Source organism: Leptodactylus fuscus, chromosome 2 (assembly GCF_031893055.1).
Source record: "Leptodactylus fuscus isolate aLepFus1 chromosome 2, aLepFus1.hap2, whole genome shotgun sequence".
NCBI lineage: Eukaryota > Metazoa > Chordata > Amphibia > Anura > Leptodactylidae > Leptodactylus > Leptodactylus fuscus.
The window spans coordinates 272,707,186-272,730,513 of record NC_134266.1 but is presented as its reverse complement, the minus strand read 5'-3'; the positions used below and the strand labels follow the sequence as shown (position 1 = coordinate 272,730,513).

Sequence of the window (23,328 nt, the reverse complement as noted above, 5' to 3'; positions counted from 1 at the left end):
GGCCGTCCGTAGCTGAGAAATTGACTTGGTAAAAATCCCACGTTATGCAGTAATAGGTGGTCTCTCCTTAAGGAGTGACATTATCCCCATAATCTGCTTCTATGTAGTAAGCTTAGGGCTCATTCACATCTGCACCCGGGAGTCCGTTTTGCAGGTTTCCGTTTCCTGCACAAAACAGGGCAATAGACGGAAACCTGCCGACATCTTTTCAAACCCATTCATTTGAATGGGATTGAAAAGTGTCTGGCCGTGAGTGCCGGTGAGCGTTTTATGCTCTCCGCGGCGAAACCGTTTTTTTTTTTAACCGGACACAGAGTCGGACGCTAGTGTGAACCCAGCGTTAGTTGTCCAGGCTGTATGTACACAATGTTGTGCTCTGTGTTTATCACGGCTAGTACACTGATCTATTCATCTTCCCATACAGATACCTGTGTATTATCGTTGGCCTGTGTATGAAGCAATGAGCCTGAAGAAAACTCAGCAGGTCCCATAGCTGTCCCTTTTTGACGTGTAAGGATATACATAGGTATGATAGTTATATGGGATGTGATATGGCATCAAATGAAGGGCGAGAAAGAGCATGTCATTCAAATCCCTGGGTTTAACCGATCCAAACCTAAAGATCCATTGGGCTTGGTTCTGTAGGATGACACAATCCCTGTTGCCCCCCCTAGGAGATTTATGGCTGCATTCAATCCCCTGGAATTGAAGGGACGATGCATCACCTCCATGTTGTTCCTACACGTACCGCCAAAGGTTTATCCTCTCACTGAAAGATATACACAATGTGGTCTAATATTCGTCTCTGGAATTGCCTCTTGGTCTTGCCCATGTAGTTGAAAGGGCATCGGCGAGACACCACGTAGACCACACCTTCAGTGCAGCAGTCAGGGGGGTGACAAGATCAAGTATATCTTGGTAATGTCTGAGGCTGTCCCAGAACATTCGTTGGATCTCCAGGACCTGGTATGGATCATAGTCAAAGGTCCCCATCATATAGAACAGTTTCTGTGTGAAATTCCTCCATTGAAGAGAAGTTCTTGTGCACCCTTCGGAACGGCACCATGGGTATACTCCCAAGGGGAAGGGGGTGATGGCTTTCCCACCTCAATAGACACTTGGTGACTGAAATATGGCATCTTACATGATAGAAAAAGATAGATCTATAGAAGGGATCCATTGTCTCTTGAAGGAAGCTGTATATCTCAGAACTTTTTGATTCAAAGCATCGGGAAACTCCTGAAACAAATTGGAGGAGAATGAGAGTATGAGGATGTCATCAATATATCTCAACCGAAGAAGGACGTAGGACGTCCACCTCTTATAAGACTACAAAATTTTAATGTGCTGGTCCCCTGCCTAATATGATCGATGCCTGAGACAACTGTTTGGCCCCTGAATGGATTGCACCCTTTCTGTACCATGGGGAAGCAGTAGAGTGTAGGGACATGGGGGAAGCGTGTTGATCAGGCCCTCCAACTTGGCCCAATGAAGTATGGAGTTCAGTTCCACAATGTAATCAGGAGTGGGGTGAGATTGTAGGGCACCATAATAAGACCTGTCAGAGAGGATGTCCAAACACATTTTAATATAATCTGTCCTACCAAAAATGACAATATTTTCCCCTTTCTCTGAGGGTTTTATAACGATGGAGTTGTCCTTCTCTAGATCAAGCAATGCCCTCCTCTGGGCCGAGGTTAAATCGCTGCTCCCTCTCATTGAGTTTATCGAGAGGCACAAGAGGTGATCGACCACCATCTTTTCAAACATATTGATGTATTTGGCATCACAAGGGGCGGGGGGATTAGCTCTACTCTTAAACCAAAGCTCAGTAAGTGTTCCAGGACCCATAAAATCCCTGTTCCTCAGTCCATGAATCGTCAAGGGTCTGTAGACCCTCCAAGTCATCTCCAACCCAATCTCCTTAGTTCAACCATTCTCATAAATTTAGACCACCTAAGCTTCATGGTAAATAAACCTAAATCTGTAACCCAACTGAAAAGGGTGAACCTGGTGGAACAAATGCGAGACCTTTGGATAGCAATGATAGTTAGAGGTTAGTCAGATTGTGCTGTGAGAGATTGGTGACCTGGAGGTCATACTCCGTGTCCGTAGTCATCAGACGGGTGGATCGGTTTGGCCCTGGAGCAGTTATTGAGATATCTGGGGCCCATGAGATATTGTGTCTCATCACCTGTGCCTCTCTCGTGCCTACCTCTACCCCTGACGTTTGGTGTACTATTCTTTCCCTTCGCTCTTCCTATCTCCTTCAGACTATGTTCATGTCTGAGGTCTCGTATTCAGAAGAGGACAGGTCACTGGGTGGAGGAGGTCCAGAGAAACCTTGATAGACCTCTTTTTCTCCATTGTATGCAAAACTGAACCCATCTCACCCGCCTGGCTGGTTGGATAGGGATCGCAGGCCAGGAGGAATGGTATTGTTTTCAAAATAATTGGCTTACCCCTCACCTCCTACCAGCATCTGATATAATCATTATAGACTTTTGTAAGAAGACTTCCTTAACAGAACCCAATTTTCGGAGAAAACAGCCCTTGTTTCCTCCAACCACCCGCCTGCTGTGACAGACAAATACTTAGAAGATAATGAGAACCAAATCACTAGATGTCTCCAATACTCGAGGAAACCAAAGTAGTATAATCACTTACACGTAGCGATCCTGTGTACTGAGGAGGGGAATTGTGGGTGGACATTCAGGCCTGGAGGATTCATTTACCACAGCCTCTTAATTCAGCCTTAGACCTCCTTCAGCCATAGGGTCAGAGCTACACATTTCTACGGATCGGCACATAGTTATATAGGGAATAGGTGAGGTGGATGTACAGTGCTGGCCAAAAGTCTTGTCCCCCTGCAGTTCTGACAGATAATCCTCGCTGTCCCCCAGATAATGATTACAAGCACAAACTCTTTGGTAATATCTTCAGTTATTTTGTTTGCAATGAAAAAACACAAAAGAGAATGAAAAAAAAGTCATATCATTGATCATTTTACACAAAACTCCAAAACTGGTGCGGACAGAAGTATTGGCGCCCTCAGCCTAATACTTGGTAGCACAACCTTTAGACACAATAACCGCGCACAACCGCTTCCGCTAACCAGCAATGAGTTTCTTACAAGGCTCTGCTGGAATCTTAGACCCTTCTTCTTTGGCTGCTGCTCGCGGTCCCCCCTGAGATGTGAAGGGGGCCTTCTCCAAACTGCCACCAAGAGATCTCTCCCCCTCCCCCACAGGTGTTCTATGGGATTCAGGGCTGGACTCATTGCTGCCACTTTACAAGTCTAAGGTCTCTACATCTCCTTAGTCCAACCATTCTCATAAATTTAGACCATACTAGCTGGTACCCGCGACTTCGTCTGCGGTGATTGTAGCAGTGGGTATATACAGGCGCGGGTAAGGTTTTCGTAGTGTGTATAAGGTCTGGGATATGAAATGTAAGTTTGTATCTTGTTTTTGCTGTAATTCAGAGAATACGTGAGACTTTTGTGTTGAAGTTACTTTGTATTTGAGCTGCTATATATACGGTGTTGTGAGAAACTTTACATAGTGACTTTGGGACAGAAGTATTTGAAGTTAACCCTTTCCCGCCGATGGCATTTTTTGATTTTCGTTTTTGACTCTCCTCCTTCTACACCCCATAACTTTTTTATTTCTCCGCTCCCAGAGCCATATGAGGTCTTAATTTTTGCGGGACAAATTTTTCTTCATGATGCCACCATTATTTATTCTATATAATGTACTGGGAAGCAGGGAAAAAATTCAAAATGGGGTGGATTTCAAGAAAAAATGCATTTCTGCGACTTTCTTACGGGCTTTGGTTTTACGGCGTTCACTGTGCAACCAAAATGACATATCCCCTGTATTCTGTGTTTCGTTACAATTCCGGGGATACCAAATTTCTATGGTTTTATTTACATTTTGACCCCTTAAAAACAAATCCAAAACTGTTAAATAATTTTTTTTCGAAAAGTCGCCATATTCCGACAGCCGTAACTTTTTTATACGTGCGTGTATGAGGATGTATATGGCATCTTTTTTTGCGGGACTGGGTGTACTTTGTATTTCTACCATCTTCAGGAAATGTTATCGCTTTGCTCACTTTTTATTCAAATTTTTATCAGAATGAAAACAGTGAAAAAACGGCGCTTTAGCACTTTTGACCATTTTTCCCGCTACGGCGTTTACCGAACAGGAAAAATATTTGTATAGCTTTGTAGAGCGGGCGATTTAGGACGCGCGGATACCTAACATGTATGTGTTTCACAGTTTTTAACTACTTTTATATGTGTTCTAGGGAAAAGGGGGTGATTTGAATTTTTAATCCTTTTTTTTTTTGTTTTTAATATTTTTTTTACTTTTTTTAAACTTTTTTTTTGCATTTTTTAGACCGCCTAGGGGTATTGACATGGGTGGGCGGTGTCGCGGATTGTCAGAGCGGTGGGGGGCGGCAAACATGGCTGCTCCGGAGCGTTAAAGAGAACCTCCTGGAGTATCGTTAAGGTGAGGGGCAAAGTGGTAAAGTATATGTATATGTGATTGTGTGGGGTTAGGGGCGAGGCTGTAGAGGGCAATATGAATTTTGTGGCTTGCTATGGTCCAAAGTGTGTGAGATTGCAGAGATAGTGATGTGAGTTTGGGGTTTGTGGGGGTCCTGGGAAAAACGTATGTGCGCTATTGTGACGAAAAGTAGCCTATTGCGCAATGGGGTGTATTAACTATGTTTGTGGAAAATTTCAGCCAAATCGGTCGAGCGGGTTTTGCGTAATTGACTAACAAACATCTGAACACACAAACCCACAAACATCCAAACTCACAAACTTTCACATTTATAATATTAATAGGATAAGGTTCCAGCACGAAGGAGATGAGGTGCAGAGAGGGTTCGGTGACCTCTATTTCTCCACTATTTGCAAACCTGAACCAATCTCACCCGCCTGGCTGGTTGAATAGGGATCGCAGGCCATAGGGTATGATTTTGTTTTCAGAATAATTGGCTTACCCCTTCACCTCCTACCAGCATCTGATATAATCCTTATAGACTTTTGTAAGAAGACTTCCTTAACAGAACCCAATTTTCGGAGAAAACAGCCCTTGTTTCCTCCAACCACCCGCCTGCATTACTCCGTCAGACAAACAACAAATACAAAGATGTGACAGAAGATTCCTAGAAGATAATGAGAACCAGATCATCAGATGTCTCCAATACTCGAGGAAACCAAAGTAGTATAATCACTTACACGTAGCGATCCTGTGTACTGAGGAGGGGAAGGTCAGGCCAAGGAAAACCCAAACGTCATTATCTCAGACAATTAGAATATTAGATAAGGCCAACTGGAAGAAAATTATATAACCCAGAAATGTCGGCCCAAATGACAAGTGTGTCCAGTAAGTGCCCCCAATACTCGGTGGGGGCTCCATGAATGACGTCATCCATGCGGCCATGTGTCCTGGAGGGATCGGCCTGTGGCCTGCAGAGCTCGTGTTATGGACGCCCAGGGTGTATGATAGCCTTCAGCTCGTCTGCATTGTTGGGTCCGGGGTCTCTCATAGATTCTCTATGGGATTAAGGTCAGGACAGTTTGCTGGACAATCCAGCCCAGTGATATTGTGGTTAGTAAACCAGGTCTTGGTACTTTTGGCAGTGTGGACAGGGGCCAAGTCCTGTTGGAAAATGGCAATTCCATCTCCATAAGCTTGTGGGCAGAGGGAGCCTGAAGTGCTGGAGAATCTCCTGGAAGACGACTGCGCTGACTTAGGTCTTGATAAAACACAGGGGACCTCCCCCAGCAGATGACATGGCCCCCAAACCATCACTAGGCCTCCAGCAGCTTGGATTGTGTACAGCGGCCTCTCCGCTCTTCTCCAGACTCCAACTAATGAAATGCAAAATTTACTTTCATCTGAAAACACCTTTCACCACTGAGTAACAGTCCAGAAGTTTTTCTCCTTGGCCCAGGTAAGAGGCTTTTGGTGTTGTCTATTGGTCATGAGTGGCGACACATGGGGGCAACACTTGTAGCCCCTCATGTCCTGGATACGTCTGTGTGTGGGGCTCTCACTGACTCCAGCAGCAGCGTCCACTCCTTGTCAATCTCCCCCAAATTTTTGAATGGCCTTTTCTTAAGAATCCTATCCAGGCTGCGGTTATCCCTGATGCTTCTGCAGCTTTTTCTACCAGACGTTTTCCTTCCACTCCACTTTCCATTAATCTGCTTTGATACTGCGCTGTGTGGACAGCCGCTTCTTTAGTAATGACATTTTGTGGCTTCCCCTCCTTGTGGAGTGTCAGTGACGCCTTCTGGACATCTGTCAGGTCTTCCCCATGATTGTGTTGCCAACTGAACCAGACTAAGGGACCTTTATAGACACTTAGGAAGCCCTTGCAGCAGTTTTGGGTTAATTATTCTAATTGTCTGAGATAATGGCTCTTGTGATTTTCCTTGGCTGTAACAAATAATCCTCAACATTAATAGAAAGAAACATTGGAAAAAGTTCTCTCTCCTTGTAATGACTCAATATAAACCAAGCGAAGACTCCGCACAGAGAACTAATGATTATGACCATGAGGTCTTCCTCTTTCTCTTCCATCTCCTTAGCTGCTATGGACTCCTAGTATATCTTCTCTTCTCAGCATATGTGTGTCCTGTAATATATTACTGTGTATTATCCTGTATCTGTATTACTAGGCTGCTGTAACATGCTGAGTATCCACACTGTGGGACTATTAAAGGATTGTCTTATCTCATCTTAATAGATGGGGGTCACTGTATAATATACAATATAATATAAGGGGTCACTGTATAATATACAATATAATATAAGGGGTCACTGTATAATATATAATATAAGGGGTCACTGTATAATATACAATATAATATAAGGTGGTGACTGTATAATACAAGGGGTGACTGTATAATATACAATATAATATAAGGGGGTCACTGTATAATCCTATTAATATTATAAATGTGAAAGTTTGTGTGTTTGGATGTTTGTTCCTCAATCACGGAAAAACCGCTCCACCGATTTGGCAGAAATTTTCCACAAACATAGTTAATACACCCGATTAAACAATAGGCTACTTTTCGTCACAATAGCGCACATACGTTTTTCCCAGGACCCCCACAAAACCCAAACTCACACCACTATCTCTGCAATCTCACACACTTTGGACCATAGCAAGCCACAAAATTCCTATTGCCCTCTACAGCCTCGCCCCTAACCCCACACAATCACATATACATATACTTTACCACTTTGCCCCTCACCTTACCGATACTCCAGGAGGCGCTCTTTAACGCTCCGGCGCAACCATGTTTGCCGACCCCCACCGCTCTGACAATCCGCGACACCGCCCACCCATGTCAATACCCCTAGGCGGTTTAATAAATGCAAAAAAAATTTTTTTTAAAAAAAAAGTAAAAAAGTATTAAAAAAAAAAAAAAAAAAAAAGGATTAAAAATTCAAATCACCCCCCTTTCCCTAGAACACATATAAAAGTAGTTAAAAACTGTGAAACACATACATGTTAGGTATCCGCGTGTCCTAAATCGCCCGCTCTACAAAGCTATATAAATATTTTTCCTGTTCGGTAAACGCCGTAGCAGAAAAATGGTCAAAAGTGCCAAACCGCCATTTTATCACTGTTTTGATTCTGGTAAAAATTTGAATAAAAAGTGATCAAAGCAATAACATTTCCCGAAAATGGTAGAACTACAAAGTACACCCGGTCCCACAAAAAAAGACGCCCTATACATCCCTGTACACGCACGTATAAAAAAAGTTACGGCTGTCGGAATATGGCGACTTTTCAAAAAATAATTTTTTAACACAGTTTTGGATTTTTTTTAAGGGGTCAAAATGTAAATAAAAGCATATAAATTTGGTATCCCCGGAGTCGTAACGAAACACAGAATACAGGGGACATGTCATTGTGGTTGTACAGTGAACGCCATAAAACCAAAGCCCGTAAGAAAGTCGCAGAAATGCATTTTTTCTTCAAATCCACCCCATTCTGAATTTTTTCCCTGCTTCCCAGTACATTATATAGAATAATTAATGGTGGCATCATGAAGAAAAATTTGTTCCAGGAAAAATTAAGACCTCATATGGCTCTGGGAGCGGAGAACTAAAAAAGTTATGGGGTTTAGAAGGAGGGGAGTCAAAAACGAAAATCAAAAAATGCCATCGGCGGGAAAGGGTTAACTTCAAATACTTCTGTCCCAAAGTCACTATGTAAAGTTTCTCACAACACCGTATATATAGCAGCTCAAATACAAAGTAACTGCAACACAAAAGTCTCACGTATTCTCTGAATTACAGCAAAAACAAGATACAAAGTTACATTTCATATCCCATACCTTATACACAGTACGAAAACCTTACCCGCGCCTGTATATACCCACTTCTACAATCACCGCAGACCAAGTCGCGGGTACCAGCTAGTATACAATATAATATAAGGGGTCACTGTATAATATACAATATAATATAAGGGGTCACTGTATAATATATAATATAAGGGGTCACTGTATAATATACAATATAATATAAGGGGTCACTGTATAATATAAGGGGTCACTGTATAATATACAATATAATATATGGGGTCACTGTATAATATACAATATAATATAAGGGGTCACTGTATAATATAATATATGGGGGTCACTGTATAATATATAATATAAGGGGTCACTGTATAATATATAATATAAGGGGGGGTTACTGTATAATATACAATATAATATATGGGGTCACTGTATAATATACAATATAATATAAGGGGGGGTCACTGTATAATATACAATATAATATATGGGGTCACTGTATAATATATAATATATGGGGGTCACTGTATAATATACAATATAATATATGGGGTCACTGTATAATATACAATATAATATATGGGGTCACTATAATATACAATATAATATAAGGGGGTCACTGTATAATATACAATATAATATATGGGGTCACTGTATAATATACAATATAATATATGGGGTCACTATAATATACAATATAATATAAGGGGGTCACTGTATAATATACAATATAATATATGGGGTCACTGTATAATATACAATATAATATATGGGGTCACTGTATAATATACAATATAATATATGGGGTCACTATAATATACAATATAATATAAGGGGGTCACTGTATAATCCTATTAATATTATAAATGTGAAAGTTTGTGGGTTTGTGTGTTTGGATGTTTGCATGTTCCAATGTTTGTTACTCAATCACGGATAAACCGCTCGACCGATTCGGCTGAAATTTTCCACAAACATAGTTAATACACCCGATTGCGCAATAGGCTACTTTTCGTCACAATAGCGCACATACGTTTGTGCCAGGACCCCCACAAAACCCAAACTCACACCACTATCTCTGCAATCTCACACACTTTGGACCATAGCAAGCCACAAAATTCCTATTGCCCTCTACAGCCTCGCCCCTATCCCCACACAATCACATATACATATACTTTACCACTTTGCCCCTCCCCATAACGATACTCCAGGAGGCGCTCTTTAACGCTCCGGCGCAACCATGTTTGCCAACCCCCACCGCTCTGACAATCCGCGACACCCCCCACCCATGTCAATACCCCTAGGCGGTCTAATAAATGCAAAAAAAAAAGTTTTAAAAAAGTAAAAAAATATAAAAAAATAAATAAAAAGGATAAAAAATTCAAATCACCCCCTTTTCCCTAGAACACATATAAAAGTAGTTAGAAACTGTGAAACACATACATGTTAGGTATCACCACGTCCGAAATCGCCCGCTCTACAAAGCTATACAAATATTTTTCCTGTTCGGTAAACGCCGTAGCGGGAAAAATGTTCAAAAGTGCCAAACCGCCGTTTTTTCACTGTTTTGATTCTGATAAAAATTTGAATAAAAAGTGATCAAAGCAATAACATTTCTCGAAAATGGTAGAACTACAAAGTACACCCGGTCCCACAAAAATAGACGCCCTATACATCCTCATACATGCACGTATAAAAAAGTTACGGCTGTCGGAATATGGTGACTTTTCAAAAAATAATTTTTTAACACAGTTTTGGATTTTTTTGAAGGGGTCAAAATGTAAATAAAACCATATAAATTTGGTATCCCCGGAGTCGTAACGAAACACAGAATACAGGGGACATGTCATTTTGGTTGCACAGTGAACGCCGTAAAACCAAAGCCCGTAAGAAATTCGCAGAAATGAATTTTTTCTTCAAATCCACCCCATTCTGAATTTTTTCCCTGCTTCCCAGTACATTATATAGAATAAATAATGGTGGCATCATGAAGAAAAATTTGTCCCAGGAAAAATTAAGACCTCATATGGCTCTGGGAGCGGAGAAATAAAAAAGTTATGGGGTTTAGAAGGAGGGGAGTCAAAAACGAAAATCAAAAAATGCCATCGGCGGGAAAGGGTTAACTTCAAATACTTCTGTCCCAAAGTCACTATGTAAAGTTTCTCACAACACCGTATATATAGCGGCTCAAATACAAAGTAACTGCAACACAAAAGTCTCACGTATTCTCTGAATTACAGCAACAAGATACAAACTTACATTTCATATCCCAGACCTTATACACACTACGAAAACCTTACCCACGCCTGTATATACCCACTGCTACAATCACCGCAGACAAAGTCGCGGGTACCAGCTAGTATACAATATAATATAAGGGGTCACTGTATAATATAAGGGGGGGGGTCACTGTATAATATACAATATAATATAAGGGGGGGGTCACTGTATAATATATAATATATGGGGTCACTGTATAATATACAATATAATATAAGGGGTCACTGTATAATATAATATATGGGGGTCACTGTATAATATATAATATAAGGGGTCACTGTATAATATACAATATAATATAAGGGGTCACTGTATAATATAATATATGGGGGTCACTGTATAATATATAATATAAGGGGTCACTGTATAATATACAATATAATATATGGGGTCACTGTATAATATACAATATAATATAAGGGGTCACTGTATAATATACAATATAATATATGGGGTCACTGTATAATATACAATATAATATATGGGTCACTGTATAATATACAATATAATATATGGGTCACTGTATAATATACAATATAATATATGGGGTCACTGTATAATATACAATATAATATATGGGTCACTGTATAATATACAATATAATATATGGGGTCACTATAATATACAATATAATATAAGGGGGTCACTGTATAATATACAATATAATATATGGGGTCACTGTATAATATACAATATAATATAAGGGGGGGGGTCACTGTATAATATGCAATATAATATAAGGGGGGAGGTCACTGTATAATATATAATATATGGGGTCACTGTATAATATACAATATAATATAAGGGGTCACTGTATAATATAATATATGGGGGTCACTGTATAATATATAATATAAGGGGTCACTGTATAATATACAATATAATATATGGGGTCACTGTATAATATACAATATAATATATGGGGTCACTGTATAATATACAATATAATATATGGGGTCACTGTATAATATACACTATAATATATGGGTCACTATAATATACAATATAATATATGGGGGTCACTGTATAATATACAATATAATATATGGGTCACTGTATAATATATAATATAATATATGGGGTCACTGTATAATATACAATATAATATATGGGTCACTGTATAATATACAATATAATATATGGGTCACTGTATAATATACAATATAATATATGGGGTCACTGTATAATATACAATATAATATATGGGTCACTGTATAATATACAATATAATATATGGGGTCACTGTATAATATGCAATATAATATATGGGGTCACTGTATAATATACAATATAATATATGGGGTCACTGTATAATATACAATATAATATATGGGGTCACTGTATAATATACAATATATAATATATGGGGTCACTGTATAATATACAATATAATATATGGGGTCACTGTATAATATACAATATAATATATGGGGTCACTGTATAATATGCAATATAATATATGGGGTCACTGTATAATATACAATATAATATAAGGGTCACTGTATAATATACAATATAATATATGGGGTCACTGTATAATATACAATATAATATATGGGGTCACTGTATAATATACAATATAATATATGGGTCACTATAATATACAATATAATATATGGGGGTCACTGTATAATATACAATATAATATATGGGTCACTATAATATACAATATAATATATGGGGGTCACTGTATAATATACAATATAATATAAGGGGTCACTGTATAATATACAATATGATATAAGGGGTCACTGTATAATATGCAATATAATATATGGGGTCACTGTATAATATACAATATAATATAAGGGTCACTGTATAATATACAATATAATATATGGGGTCACTGTATAATATACAATATAATATATGGGGTCACTGTATAATATACAATATAATATAAGGGGTCACTGTATAATATACAATATAATATAAGGGGTCACTGTATAATATACAATATAATATATGGGGTCACTGTATAATATACAATATAATATAAGGGGTCACTGTATAATATACAATATAATATATGGGGTCACTGTATAATATACAATATAATATAAGGGGTCACTGTATAATATACAATATAATATAAGGGGTCACTGTATAATATACAATATAATATAAGGGGTCACTGTATAATATAAAGGGTCACTGTATAATATACAATATAATATATGGGGTCACTGTATAATATACAATATAATATATGGGGTCACTGTATAATATACAATATAATATATGGGTCACTATAATATACAATATAATATATGGGGGTCACTGTATAATATACAATATAATATAAGGGGTCACTGTATAATATACAATATGATATAAGGGGTCACTGTATAATATGCAATATAATATATGGGGTCACTGTATAATATACAATATAATATAAGGGTCACTGTATAATATACAATATAATATATGGGGTCACTGTATAATATACAATATAATATATGGGGTCACTGTATAATATACAATATAATATAAGGGGTCACTGTATAATATACAATATAATATAAGGGGTCACTGTATAATATACAATATAATATATGGGGTCACTGTATAATATACAATATAATATAAGGGGTCACTGTATAATATACAATATAATATATGGGGTCACTGTATAATATACAATATAATATAAGGGGTCACTGTATAATATACAATATAATATAAGGGGTCACTGTATAATATACAATATAATATAAGGGGTCACTGTATAATATAAAGGGTCACTGTATAATATACAATATAATATATGGGGTCACTGTATAATATACAATATAATATATGGGGTCACTGTATAATATACAATATAATATATGGGGTCACTGTATAATATACAATATAATATATGGGGTCACTGTATAATATACTATATAATATATGGGTCACTGTATAATATACTATATAATATATGGGTCACTGTATAATATACAATATAATATATAGGGTCACTGTATAATATACAATATAATATATGGGTCACTGTATAATATATAATATAATATATGGGGTCACTGTATAATATACAATATAATATATGGGTCACTGTATAATATATGGGGGTCACTGTATAATATACAATATAATATAAGGGTCACTGTATAATATGTGGGGTCACTGTATAATATACAATATAATATATGGGGTCACTGTATAATATACAATATAATATATGGGGTCACTGTATAATATACAATATAATATATGGGGTCACTGTATAATATATAATATAATATAAGGGGTCACTTTCTTCAATTGAATTACTAAAATAAAAATAACATTTTTACAATATTCTAACTGATTGAGACGCACTAGTATGGGATGTGTTAGGTTATATGGAGGTTTACTGCATATACGGGATGGGTTAGGTTATATGGAAGTATACTGGATACATGGAGGTAATGCATACCCGTGTAATATAGGGAGCCGCGGGGCCTGGTCTGTATCACCTCCTAATACATGGCCGTGTCCTCCGCCCTGATAGAGGACACATGTGGCTCCTGTACGCAGCACCCAGGCTGTGCCGCCAGATGGTGTGTATTACTGGAGACCTCGTACAGACTCATCTCCTGCATGTTATATTACTAATAGCTGAATCTTTCTGGAGGGGGGAAGGCTCAGCATAAAATACTGAGATGTCTGCGGCCTCTCAACCCCTGCACAGTATACAGATAGCAGCGTACAGGATCTCACACAGCTTATGTGCCCATATAATACACTGGGTGGAATATACTATATACTACCCAGCTTGTTGTATATAGAGGCATTGGGCGGCTGAGATGACGTCTTGGCACCGAGGTTGGCTGACCACTATCCTCCCTCCTTACAGTCCATGACAAGAGCGAGTCCTCGGGCTACTGAGAGGGCCATGGGACAGAAACAGTTTGAGGGGAGGGCTCGGGAACAGGGGGATACTTGCATTTACCTGTATCGTGGGCCCCTAAATGAATTCTACTGGTGGTCCCAAGGCACCCCAGTCCTGAGGAACTGAGGGGGCCACAATAGGGGGTGCATAATATTGTTGGGAACATTATAACATGGGGGTCACAATGAGGGGGGTATTATACTGTAGAGGCTACAATAAGGGGGGTATCATACTGCTAGGGGCCACAAGATACCATGATAAGGGGTCTGACGTGTGCAGGACTATGTAATGGGGCTGAGCTGCAGCACCAGGTAGGGATGGAGCATGGCTTTGCTATTTGGCCAGGGTCCCAGACACTTCTGGACACACATGGACACTTCTGGACACACATGGACACTTCTGGACACACATGGACACTTCTGGACATACATGGACTCTTCTGGACACATATGGACACATTCCATATCTGTAGCGGTTCCAGTAAAGGGTTTATAGGGACTGGATTCTTCTATAGATCCCTTTCATTAGGAGGAGGGGAGGGGGAGAGTCCCAGCTGGGATGAGACGAGGAAGCAACAAAGATGTATTTCTATGCAGTGCGATGGTGACTCCCTCCCCCAGCCCCTATATACAACCGAATATAAGAGACAGCTGACAGACTGTCATAGAGAAAGGAGCCGCTACCACCGCCGCCCCCTGTGTGCTGTGCAGGTAATGTACATGTAGTGCTGGCAGTGTGTGTAATATGTACATGTAGCAGAGCTGAATACAAATGGATATATCGCTCTGCTGCATCTGTCTGCTTCAGCTCTGCTATATCTCTCATATTAGGTCATACTTTTTGGTGCATTTACTTGTGCTCCCCCATAGGGTGTCACCCAGCTTTCCTAGGCTCCAGAATGGTCATTTAACCATAAATACAGAAGCGGTGCTCACACTAAGTGCATCCTCATTGCAACACGAGCGTCCATCAGACTCCTGAGGAATCTATTACACAGTCCAGTCACATTAATGTCACCACCTGTCAGAATCCCGAATAACCCCCTTTGGCAGAGTGGGCCGCTGCGAGACGTGCAGGAAGAGAGGGGATGTTGTGGTGATGTCACTGGGATATTGAGCCATGCCGACTCCAGTGCCGTGGCCATCCAGTTGAGCATCCATGGCGTGAACAACCCGATCGAGGTGGTCCCACAGATTCTCTATTGGGTTCAAGTTCGGGGAATTTGCTGGCCAAGGGAGTACGGTAAACTGATCCTGGTGCTCCTGGAACCGCGCGCGTACACTGCGAGCTTTATGACACGTGGCATTGTCCTGCTGGTAGATGCCATCATCCTGAGGAAAAACAATTCGCATGTAGGGGTGAACACGGTCCGCAAGGATAGATGCATACTTGTGTGGATCCATTGTGCCTTCCACAATGATGAGTGCACCCAGATGGCTGATGACACGCACCTTCTGCCATTGGCATTAAAAGTAGGCGGTGGTCACATTAATATGACTGGACTGTGTATTTCCACCATGATAAGCAGCGCCATATGCACCCGACAGCCGCTTATCTCCACTTTCCACCATAATAGCGCAGTCAGTGGACAGATATAATATGTTGCGCTGACGCAAGTCTTTGTCTTCTAGAATGAACCGTCAGATCCCCACCGAAAATGGAGAGCAAGGGATATGGAGTCCATCTCATGCCAACGAGATCCTACAGATCTTAAACCAAGACAGACAGAGCGGCTCCTTTACAGACGTCGTCCTCCAAGTCCAAGGTCGGAGGTTCTTCTGCCACAGAGTCATTCTGTCCTCCAAAAGTTCTTATTTTCTAGCCATGTTTACCAAGGGCTTTCAGGAGAGCAGCAGTGACCGTGAGGTGATCCTCCATGACATCCCCGCACCAGTTATGGGCCTCGTCTTAGACTTCATATATGAAGGCAGGATCTCCATACAAGTAGACAATGTAGAAGACATCTTTAAGGTTTCAGATCAGCTCCAACTTGACAGTCTTCGAGAGGAATGTGTGACGTTTCTTGGCGGTCAACTAGACCCTTCCAATTGTGTAAACATCATGAAGTTCGCGGACATGTTCTCCGTCCTCTCCTTGTCTGAGAATAGTAAGAAGTTGATGTTGGAAAGTTTTGAGGAGATCTCCGAACATGGGGAGTTCTTGGAGTTGAGTAAGGAGGAGTTGGTCAAGTACTTGTCCGATGATGACCTAAAGGTGAGGAAGGAAGAAGTGGTCTTTGAGGCTGTTATGAGATGGGTGAAGGCTAATGAAGGCCAAAGAAGAGGAGCTCTGAAGGATCTGCTGGAACATGTGAGATTACCCCTGGTGGACCCCACTTATTTTTTGGAGAAGGTGGAAACGGACCTGACCGTCCAAGGGTGTCCTGAGTGTTCGCCTCTTCTTCAGGAGGCTCGGGATTATCATACCAATGGGGACGTCATAGATTCTCGAAGGGTGAGACTAAGAAGGTAAAGGATGGTGTCTTCTTATGGATTCCCATAGGTTACAGCTAGGGTAGTTGTTGACAGAGCTGGAGGAGGACTTGTTTTTTGTGGGGTGAATTGTATTTATTTATGGAATTTTTTTAATGTTCCATTTAATGTTGCATTGGGGGTAGAATAGGTAAAGATGCAATTCCGCCATTGTTTTTTGGGTTTTTGTCACATCCTAGCTTTAAAGCGGTTTTCCAGACTTATTAATTGATCACCTATCACTAGGATAGTCCATCAATTGTAGATTGGCGAAGGTCTGACGCTCAGTCCTAGCTGTTTGAAGAGATTACAGTATTCGGACGAGGGCAATGGTCTCTTCACAGAAAACTCAGCACAGCGCAGTACATTGTATAGTGGCTGTGCTCGGTATTGCATCTCAGCCCCATTCCCTTGAATGGGACTGAGCTGTGACAAGTTGAATGTGACTTCATAGCTTTGAAACTTAATAAGTTTGTGCCCCCCATGTTGGTGTCCACGCTGATAGTCCTTCCTGTCCTCCCAGGTTCACGGACATGTTGGAGCTCATCGTTGTTATTGGTGGCTGTGACAAGAAAGGAATCCTAAAATTTTCGTACATACACAGCTACGACCCCCGTTCATACCAGTGGGAGTCGCTCCCCATGTTCCCCAGATGTCCTAATTCGGATATGGCCGCCTGCGTGCTGAAGAATGATATTTACGTCTCTGGTAAGATTCGCGTTTTCTCAGCTGTACGAGTATTAGGTCCGTACAAGATGTCATGGGATATATTCTCACATCCCTTTAAGCTATTGTAACGTAAAACTGTGGCATCCCTTTAAGTGGGTGGGATAAGACTACCCTGTGCGGATCTATCACATAGAGGCGGAGTCTTATTTTATTGTCATTTCCTTTAACAGGGGGTGATATATACAGCCAAGATGTCTGGATGTTCAAGATACAGGAGAACAACTGGTTTAAGATGGCGCCTCTGACTACAAAGCGGTGGCGGCACGGCATGGTCACCTTAAAGGGACAGGTACGTCTATGAAGAATAATCCATGTCTTATGTTGGGACGTGTTCGCATGCTCCATAACCAAGGCCGAGAACCTTGCTTGTCTCTATAGCAGTTATATCACGTTATGCTCCAGTCACATCCAAAGCTGCATCCAAACGAGAATCTCTGGATCCCATTCTCCAAAATATCCCATGAATATTCCTTGTTGTTTCCTATAGATTTACGCTGTCGGGGGAGTTCATGGTCCGAAGAGGTTGTCTACGGTGGAGCGGTACAGCCCCAATACTAACACCTGGTCCCCGGTGACCCCCATGTTGGACGCTGTGAGCTCGGCCGCGGTGGTGTCCTGTATGAACAAGCTGTACGTCATCGGCGGAGCCGTGGACAATAATGGGAACACAGATAAGGTAGAGCGGCGGTCCAGTCTTCATAGAGGGGCACAGATGAAGCAGAGCTGAGTTGGTCATTGGTTGCGCCATCATGCGATTTTACATAGAACTGAAGATAAATCCCTCTCACATAGCTTAAAGGGATTGTGTCACCAAAAATTACCAAGTTTTTATGTTAAGCATATTTTTTAAGAATTTTTAGTGATTTTTATTTTTCATTATTTAAAAAAATACCATATCCTGCAATATTTACTCTGACTACTAAGCCTAATAATGACACGACACTTGCCAATTCCATAACACTGTATTATAATAGATGATAACACCTCTATAGATAACACCACTAACCCATCATTACATCACTAGTGACAATAGATGATGTCACAGGTTATCTCCTCCCCCTCCCTGCACTGAGCATGCCCAGAATACTCTCCAATAGACCTTAGTGAGTCGGCTCCAGACTATTGCTACCTATGGCCTTGAGACTGCTGTAAAGCGGATCACTAAATGTTGTTAACAGGGCAGAGGAGAAGCTCAGGCAAGATGGCCGCCCCCATCATGGTGGACAGGAAGTCAGGGGTGATACAGATTTCGCCTTTCTGATCCAGGTTTTTCTAAATTGTAAACCACTTGATATTTCTTTGTGTCCCAGGTTCAGTGTTACTGTCACGAGGAAGACAAATGGACGTACGTGTCTCCAGCCCCTTTCTGTAAGGACGGCCTCAGCGGAGTTGAAATCGATGGGACTATTTATGTGGTCGGGGGACTACTGAGCGCCATCTTCAGCTACCGTCCGAGCACAGACACGTGGAGCGAGGAGGCCTCATTACCGGCACCTCTGGTGAGAATCGGCCCCACCAGGCCTGTTATAGGGGATGGGGCTGAAATTTTTTGATTTTTTTTTTCCAGTCACTATAGTTGATGGAGTCTTAAAGGGATCTGCCCTGGGGATAAAGTGCAAGTGCTTGTGTTGCCACATTAAAGGGTTTTTATTAGGGTTGAGCCGATTTCAGGATCGATTTTAAAATCCGATTTCCGATCATTTTCCAGCCGATCCCGATCGTGAAATTTGCTCGATCGCCGATCGGGATACGATCTTTCCCGATCCCGATCTCTCAACCCTAGTCAATACTTCTCTATGGGAAAAGTCACTTTTAGGATTGCAGGATCAGACTACACAGCACAAGAGCTGTATACACAAAACGGTAGGAGGTTTTTTTTTAAAATCAAGGCTGTTTGCAAAGTTACTTCATTTATTATTTACACCATAAAAATGGGTGGCAAAAGTATACACACCCTCAGCGGCGTAACTAGGAATAGTGGGGCCCGTGGTGAACTTTTGACATGGGGCCCCCTCCAAGAGGGGTACATGGGCGTGCAGGCTGTTTGTGAATAAGAGGGTGACGTTGGGTGCAGGGTGTGTATAAGCAAGAGGGAAAATGGGGGTGCAAGCTGTGTGCGATCAAGAGGGTGATCTGGAGGGGGGAACCCCCTATTCCACCACACTCTTGCTCACCCACAGCCTGCACCCCCAGGCCACCCTCTTTGCTCACACACAGCCTGCATGCCCATGTACCCCTCTTGCTCACACACAGCCTGCACCACCCATTCCCTCCTCTTGCTCACATAGGGCAGAATGGGGGGTGCAGAATGTGAGTAAAAGGGGTACATAGGTGTGCAGGCTGTATGTGAGCAAAGAGGGCGACGTGGGGTGCAGGCTGTGTGTGAGAAAGGAAGGAATGGGGGTGCAGACTTTCTCACACACAGCCTGCACCCCCATTCCCCCTTCTTTCTCACACACAGCCTGCACCCCCATTCCCCCTTCTTTCTCACACACAGCCTGCACCCCACGTCGCCCTCTTTGCTCACACACAGCCTGCACACCCATGTACCCCTCTTCCTCACAGCCTATAACCCATTCCCCCCATTGTACACTGACTTGTACAATTCGGGTAGCTCCGCCCACAAAAGACACGGAGTCCATGTTAGTAGATTAAAGGACCTTTGATGACATCATGTCTCAGGTCCTTCAATCTACTAGTATAGATGCCGGCACAGGGCCTGGGGACAGCGGGCAGGAGATAGAAGTTTCTCCTGCCCGCTGTCACTATGCAAGTGCCGGGAGGCAGCAGGGGCCCGGACAGCAAGCGGCCCCTGCTTGGGTGCAGGAGTAATGGCAGCAATTGCTGGCTTTACTACTGTTAAAAGATGGACTGTGGAGGAGGCAGCTCCTCTCCATCTTCAGGCAGCCCCCGGCGCTGCAGTAAATAGGGCCTGTTACGTGTTGGAGTTACTCCAGCAGGTAACGGCCTATTTTAAAAAAAAAATCCGCAGCAGTAGCGGCTGTCACCGGGCCCCCTAGTGTCCCGGGCCCTGTGGCAGCTGCTACCACTGCTACCCTGGTAGTTATGCCCCTGCACACCCTTTATTCAGTAGACTCTTTCTGCTTTCTAATATCTATATCTCTACTTTCCTCCAGATAAACTGTGGTGTGACCGCGTACAGAGGAAAGATTTACATAATGGGAGGCCGGGGTGAAAATGGCGAAGCCACAGACAAATGTTTAGTGTTTGATCCCGAATCCAAGACAGTTTCCGAAGACCGACCATTGCCCCGATGCACCAGTCGTCACGGCTGCATCACCGTCCATAAAGTCAATGCCTAGAATACGGATTCTATAAATGCAAGCCAGGATTTAATTGGGAACACTAAATATCCCGAAACATTACAGTTTTACATGGGCCACAAGAGTGCAGACAATAGGCAGAAGCTTCCTCATTTGTGCAGCTCATTTGACAGCTTTGCTGTATAGACTGGGGCAGAAGCAGAGCAGAGCCATTTCATTATAGATTCTGCAACATCCCTGTCGCTTCTTTTTTTCCTTCTTGGTGTCCATATTGATGTCCCCAGCACCCCGTTATCCCCACCTGTGTCTGTTTGGTCTCATGGCCTCATTTCTGGAAATCCGGTACCTAATTGGTCTCAGCAATTACATGAGGGGCAGGACTGCCAGCAAGGAAGCGGCACCATGTCCCAACAAAACTGCGACGTCAGCAAGGAGGTAAGGAAGTCATGTTTTGAGCCAGAATCATGGGGGGAGAGCTGGCAGACCTCTGCACAGTATATAGAGTTTCTGACTGACCACTTCCATGGTACAAAAAGAGGAACCTTCCGTAGCAAAATCATCTTCATGCAGGACAATGTTCCATCTCGTGCATCATAGAAGACCTCGAAGTCATTGGCTGGTGTGGCCTCCATCCTGCCCTGGCCTCAACCCTATGGAGAACCCTTGGAGTATCCTCAAGCAAAAGCTCTATGAGGGAGGAGGCAGGTGACATCAGAACCGCCGCTCTGGAGGAGACTCCAAAAACTATCCAAACACTTACAAGTTCAATGGAGGCGAGAATGGTGAAGGTGATGTCAGAGAAGGCTCCGATGTCGCTCGGCCTGAGAAGTTGGTGTCCATGTCAGTCTATTCTACAAATGAGAATTTTCGGTTCTTTACAAATGATAAAATCTTTAGGATCTTTGTTGTGTAGGACAATTTGGTGGATTTAGATTTTTCAATTTGTGGGATCGAAATGTTGTAATTGGGAGATTTGTCCAATAAAATGTGATTTATCCTCTAAGGGTTGAACTTTGTACTGAGTGTCCTTTGTATCGATCATTTTGGAAAATCAGAGAAATCAGTGGCCCCTATACAGTATATACCCCTTCAGTGGCCCCTATACAGTATATACCCCTTCAGTGGCCCCTATACAGTATATACCCCTTCAGTGGCCCCTATACAGTATATACCCCTTCAGTGGCCCCTATACAGTATATACCCCTTCAGTGGCCCCTATACAGTATATACCCCTTCAGTGGCCCCTATACAGTAAATACCCCCTTGGTGGCCTCCAGACAGTATATACCCCTCAGTGGGCCCGCGTCCAGTATATATCCCCTCAGTGGCCTCCACATAGTATAATGCCCCTGATAGGATACCAATTGGGTTCCATAGAGGGGGCATCTAAGGCTTTGTCTGGCTTGCCCCCTCCCCGTTCTTGCACTGGCTACACATTGTCCAAATTTGGGATATTTTAGATATTCGAAATTGAGACAAATAAATTGCATAGCGTCATGCTGACAACCACGCAGACATAGTAATATGTAATAGAGACGGGACTCTAGGTGGATATACCGGGTCGGGAACTCGTTTTTGTAGTCACGACCCACATGTTTCTCTCCCATTTATTTACTGCCCACACAACAGGTGAATTCTTGTCTGCGCTTCCTTAATAGACCAAGTCCTGATACAAACGCTTGAGGTCCTTCCACTTTCGGTATGTGTCAGCGAGACGTACGACCTATCTGCTGTAGACTATAATGGAGGACGGCAGTGGATATGGATCCAGTTCTCTACAAGGAGTAGGGCCAAGGGTTTTGGTTACAGCATTTTAACCTCCTGGAAAGTCCATCAAAGGCAATTGTAAAGGAAAATTCCATAAAACCTTGATATACAAAAAAGCTATCTATCAGAAGGGCAGGAATGAGTCCTGGATGGTGTAAAAAAAAAAAAAAATCCATACTCACCAGTCCCGGGGCTCTGATGTCTCCCATCGTGGTGCAGTCCTGCTCTTCTCTTGGCAGAGGTCCTCATCTCACGTGACCGCTGAGGCCATGGTATCATGGTTTGACGTGCCCTTGCATCTCCATCAGAGACTGGCACATTTCCACGACTTGTACCCACATATTGTCATCAAGCGCGGTCCGCATACCCAACACACAGCAGAACTATAACAGTTCTAGAACATTCTCATGTCCGTTGTCCAATGTGGTGAGCTGATACGTCTCTTACATAAGGATCGGCCCAATGGAGTTTCTGTAAATGCCTAAGATGACAGGAAGAGGAAGGTATGTAGTAAAGAATGTGTCTGTGTATTGAGACTTCCGTCTGCAAAGGGTCAGACATGTCACGTGT

General features: G+C 41.9%; 1 protein-coding gene across 1 annotated transcript; it reads left to right on the top strand.

Moving 5' to 3' along the window:
• Nucleotides 1–1,648: 1,648 nt before the first annotated feature.
• Nucleotides 1,649–21,030, top strand: LOC142196219 (kelch-like protein 35). The gene is made up of 7 exons (XM_075266435.1): nucleotides 1,649–1,743; nucleotides 16,139–16,975; nucleotides 17,502–17,686; nucleotides 17,878–17,996; nucleotides 18,195–18,383; nucleotides 19,018–19,206; nucleotides 20,845–21,030. Exons 1-7 carry the CDS (start codon nucleotides 1,649–1,651, stop codon nucleotides 21,028–21,030), a joined length of 1,800 nt encoding a protein of 599 aa, XP_075122536.1.
• The last annotated feature ends 2,298 nt before the right edge of the window (nucleotides 21,031–23,328 follow it).

Bases quoted from the DNA above. Each gene is read 5' to 3' on its own strand.
- LOC142196219 (XM_075266435.1), top strand. From the start codon at position 1,649: ATGGAGTTGTCCTTCTCTAGATCAAGCAATGCCCTCCTCTGGGCCGAG. The intron at 17,687-17,877 runs GTAAGATTCGCG...TTCCTTTAACAG, and splicing joins GAATGATATTTACGTCTCTG to GGGGTGATATATACAGCCAA. The intron at 18,384-19,017 runs GTAGAGCGGCGG...TTTGTGTCCCAG, and splicing joins ATAATGGGAACACAGATAAG to GTTCAGTGTTACTGTCACGA.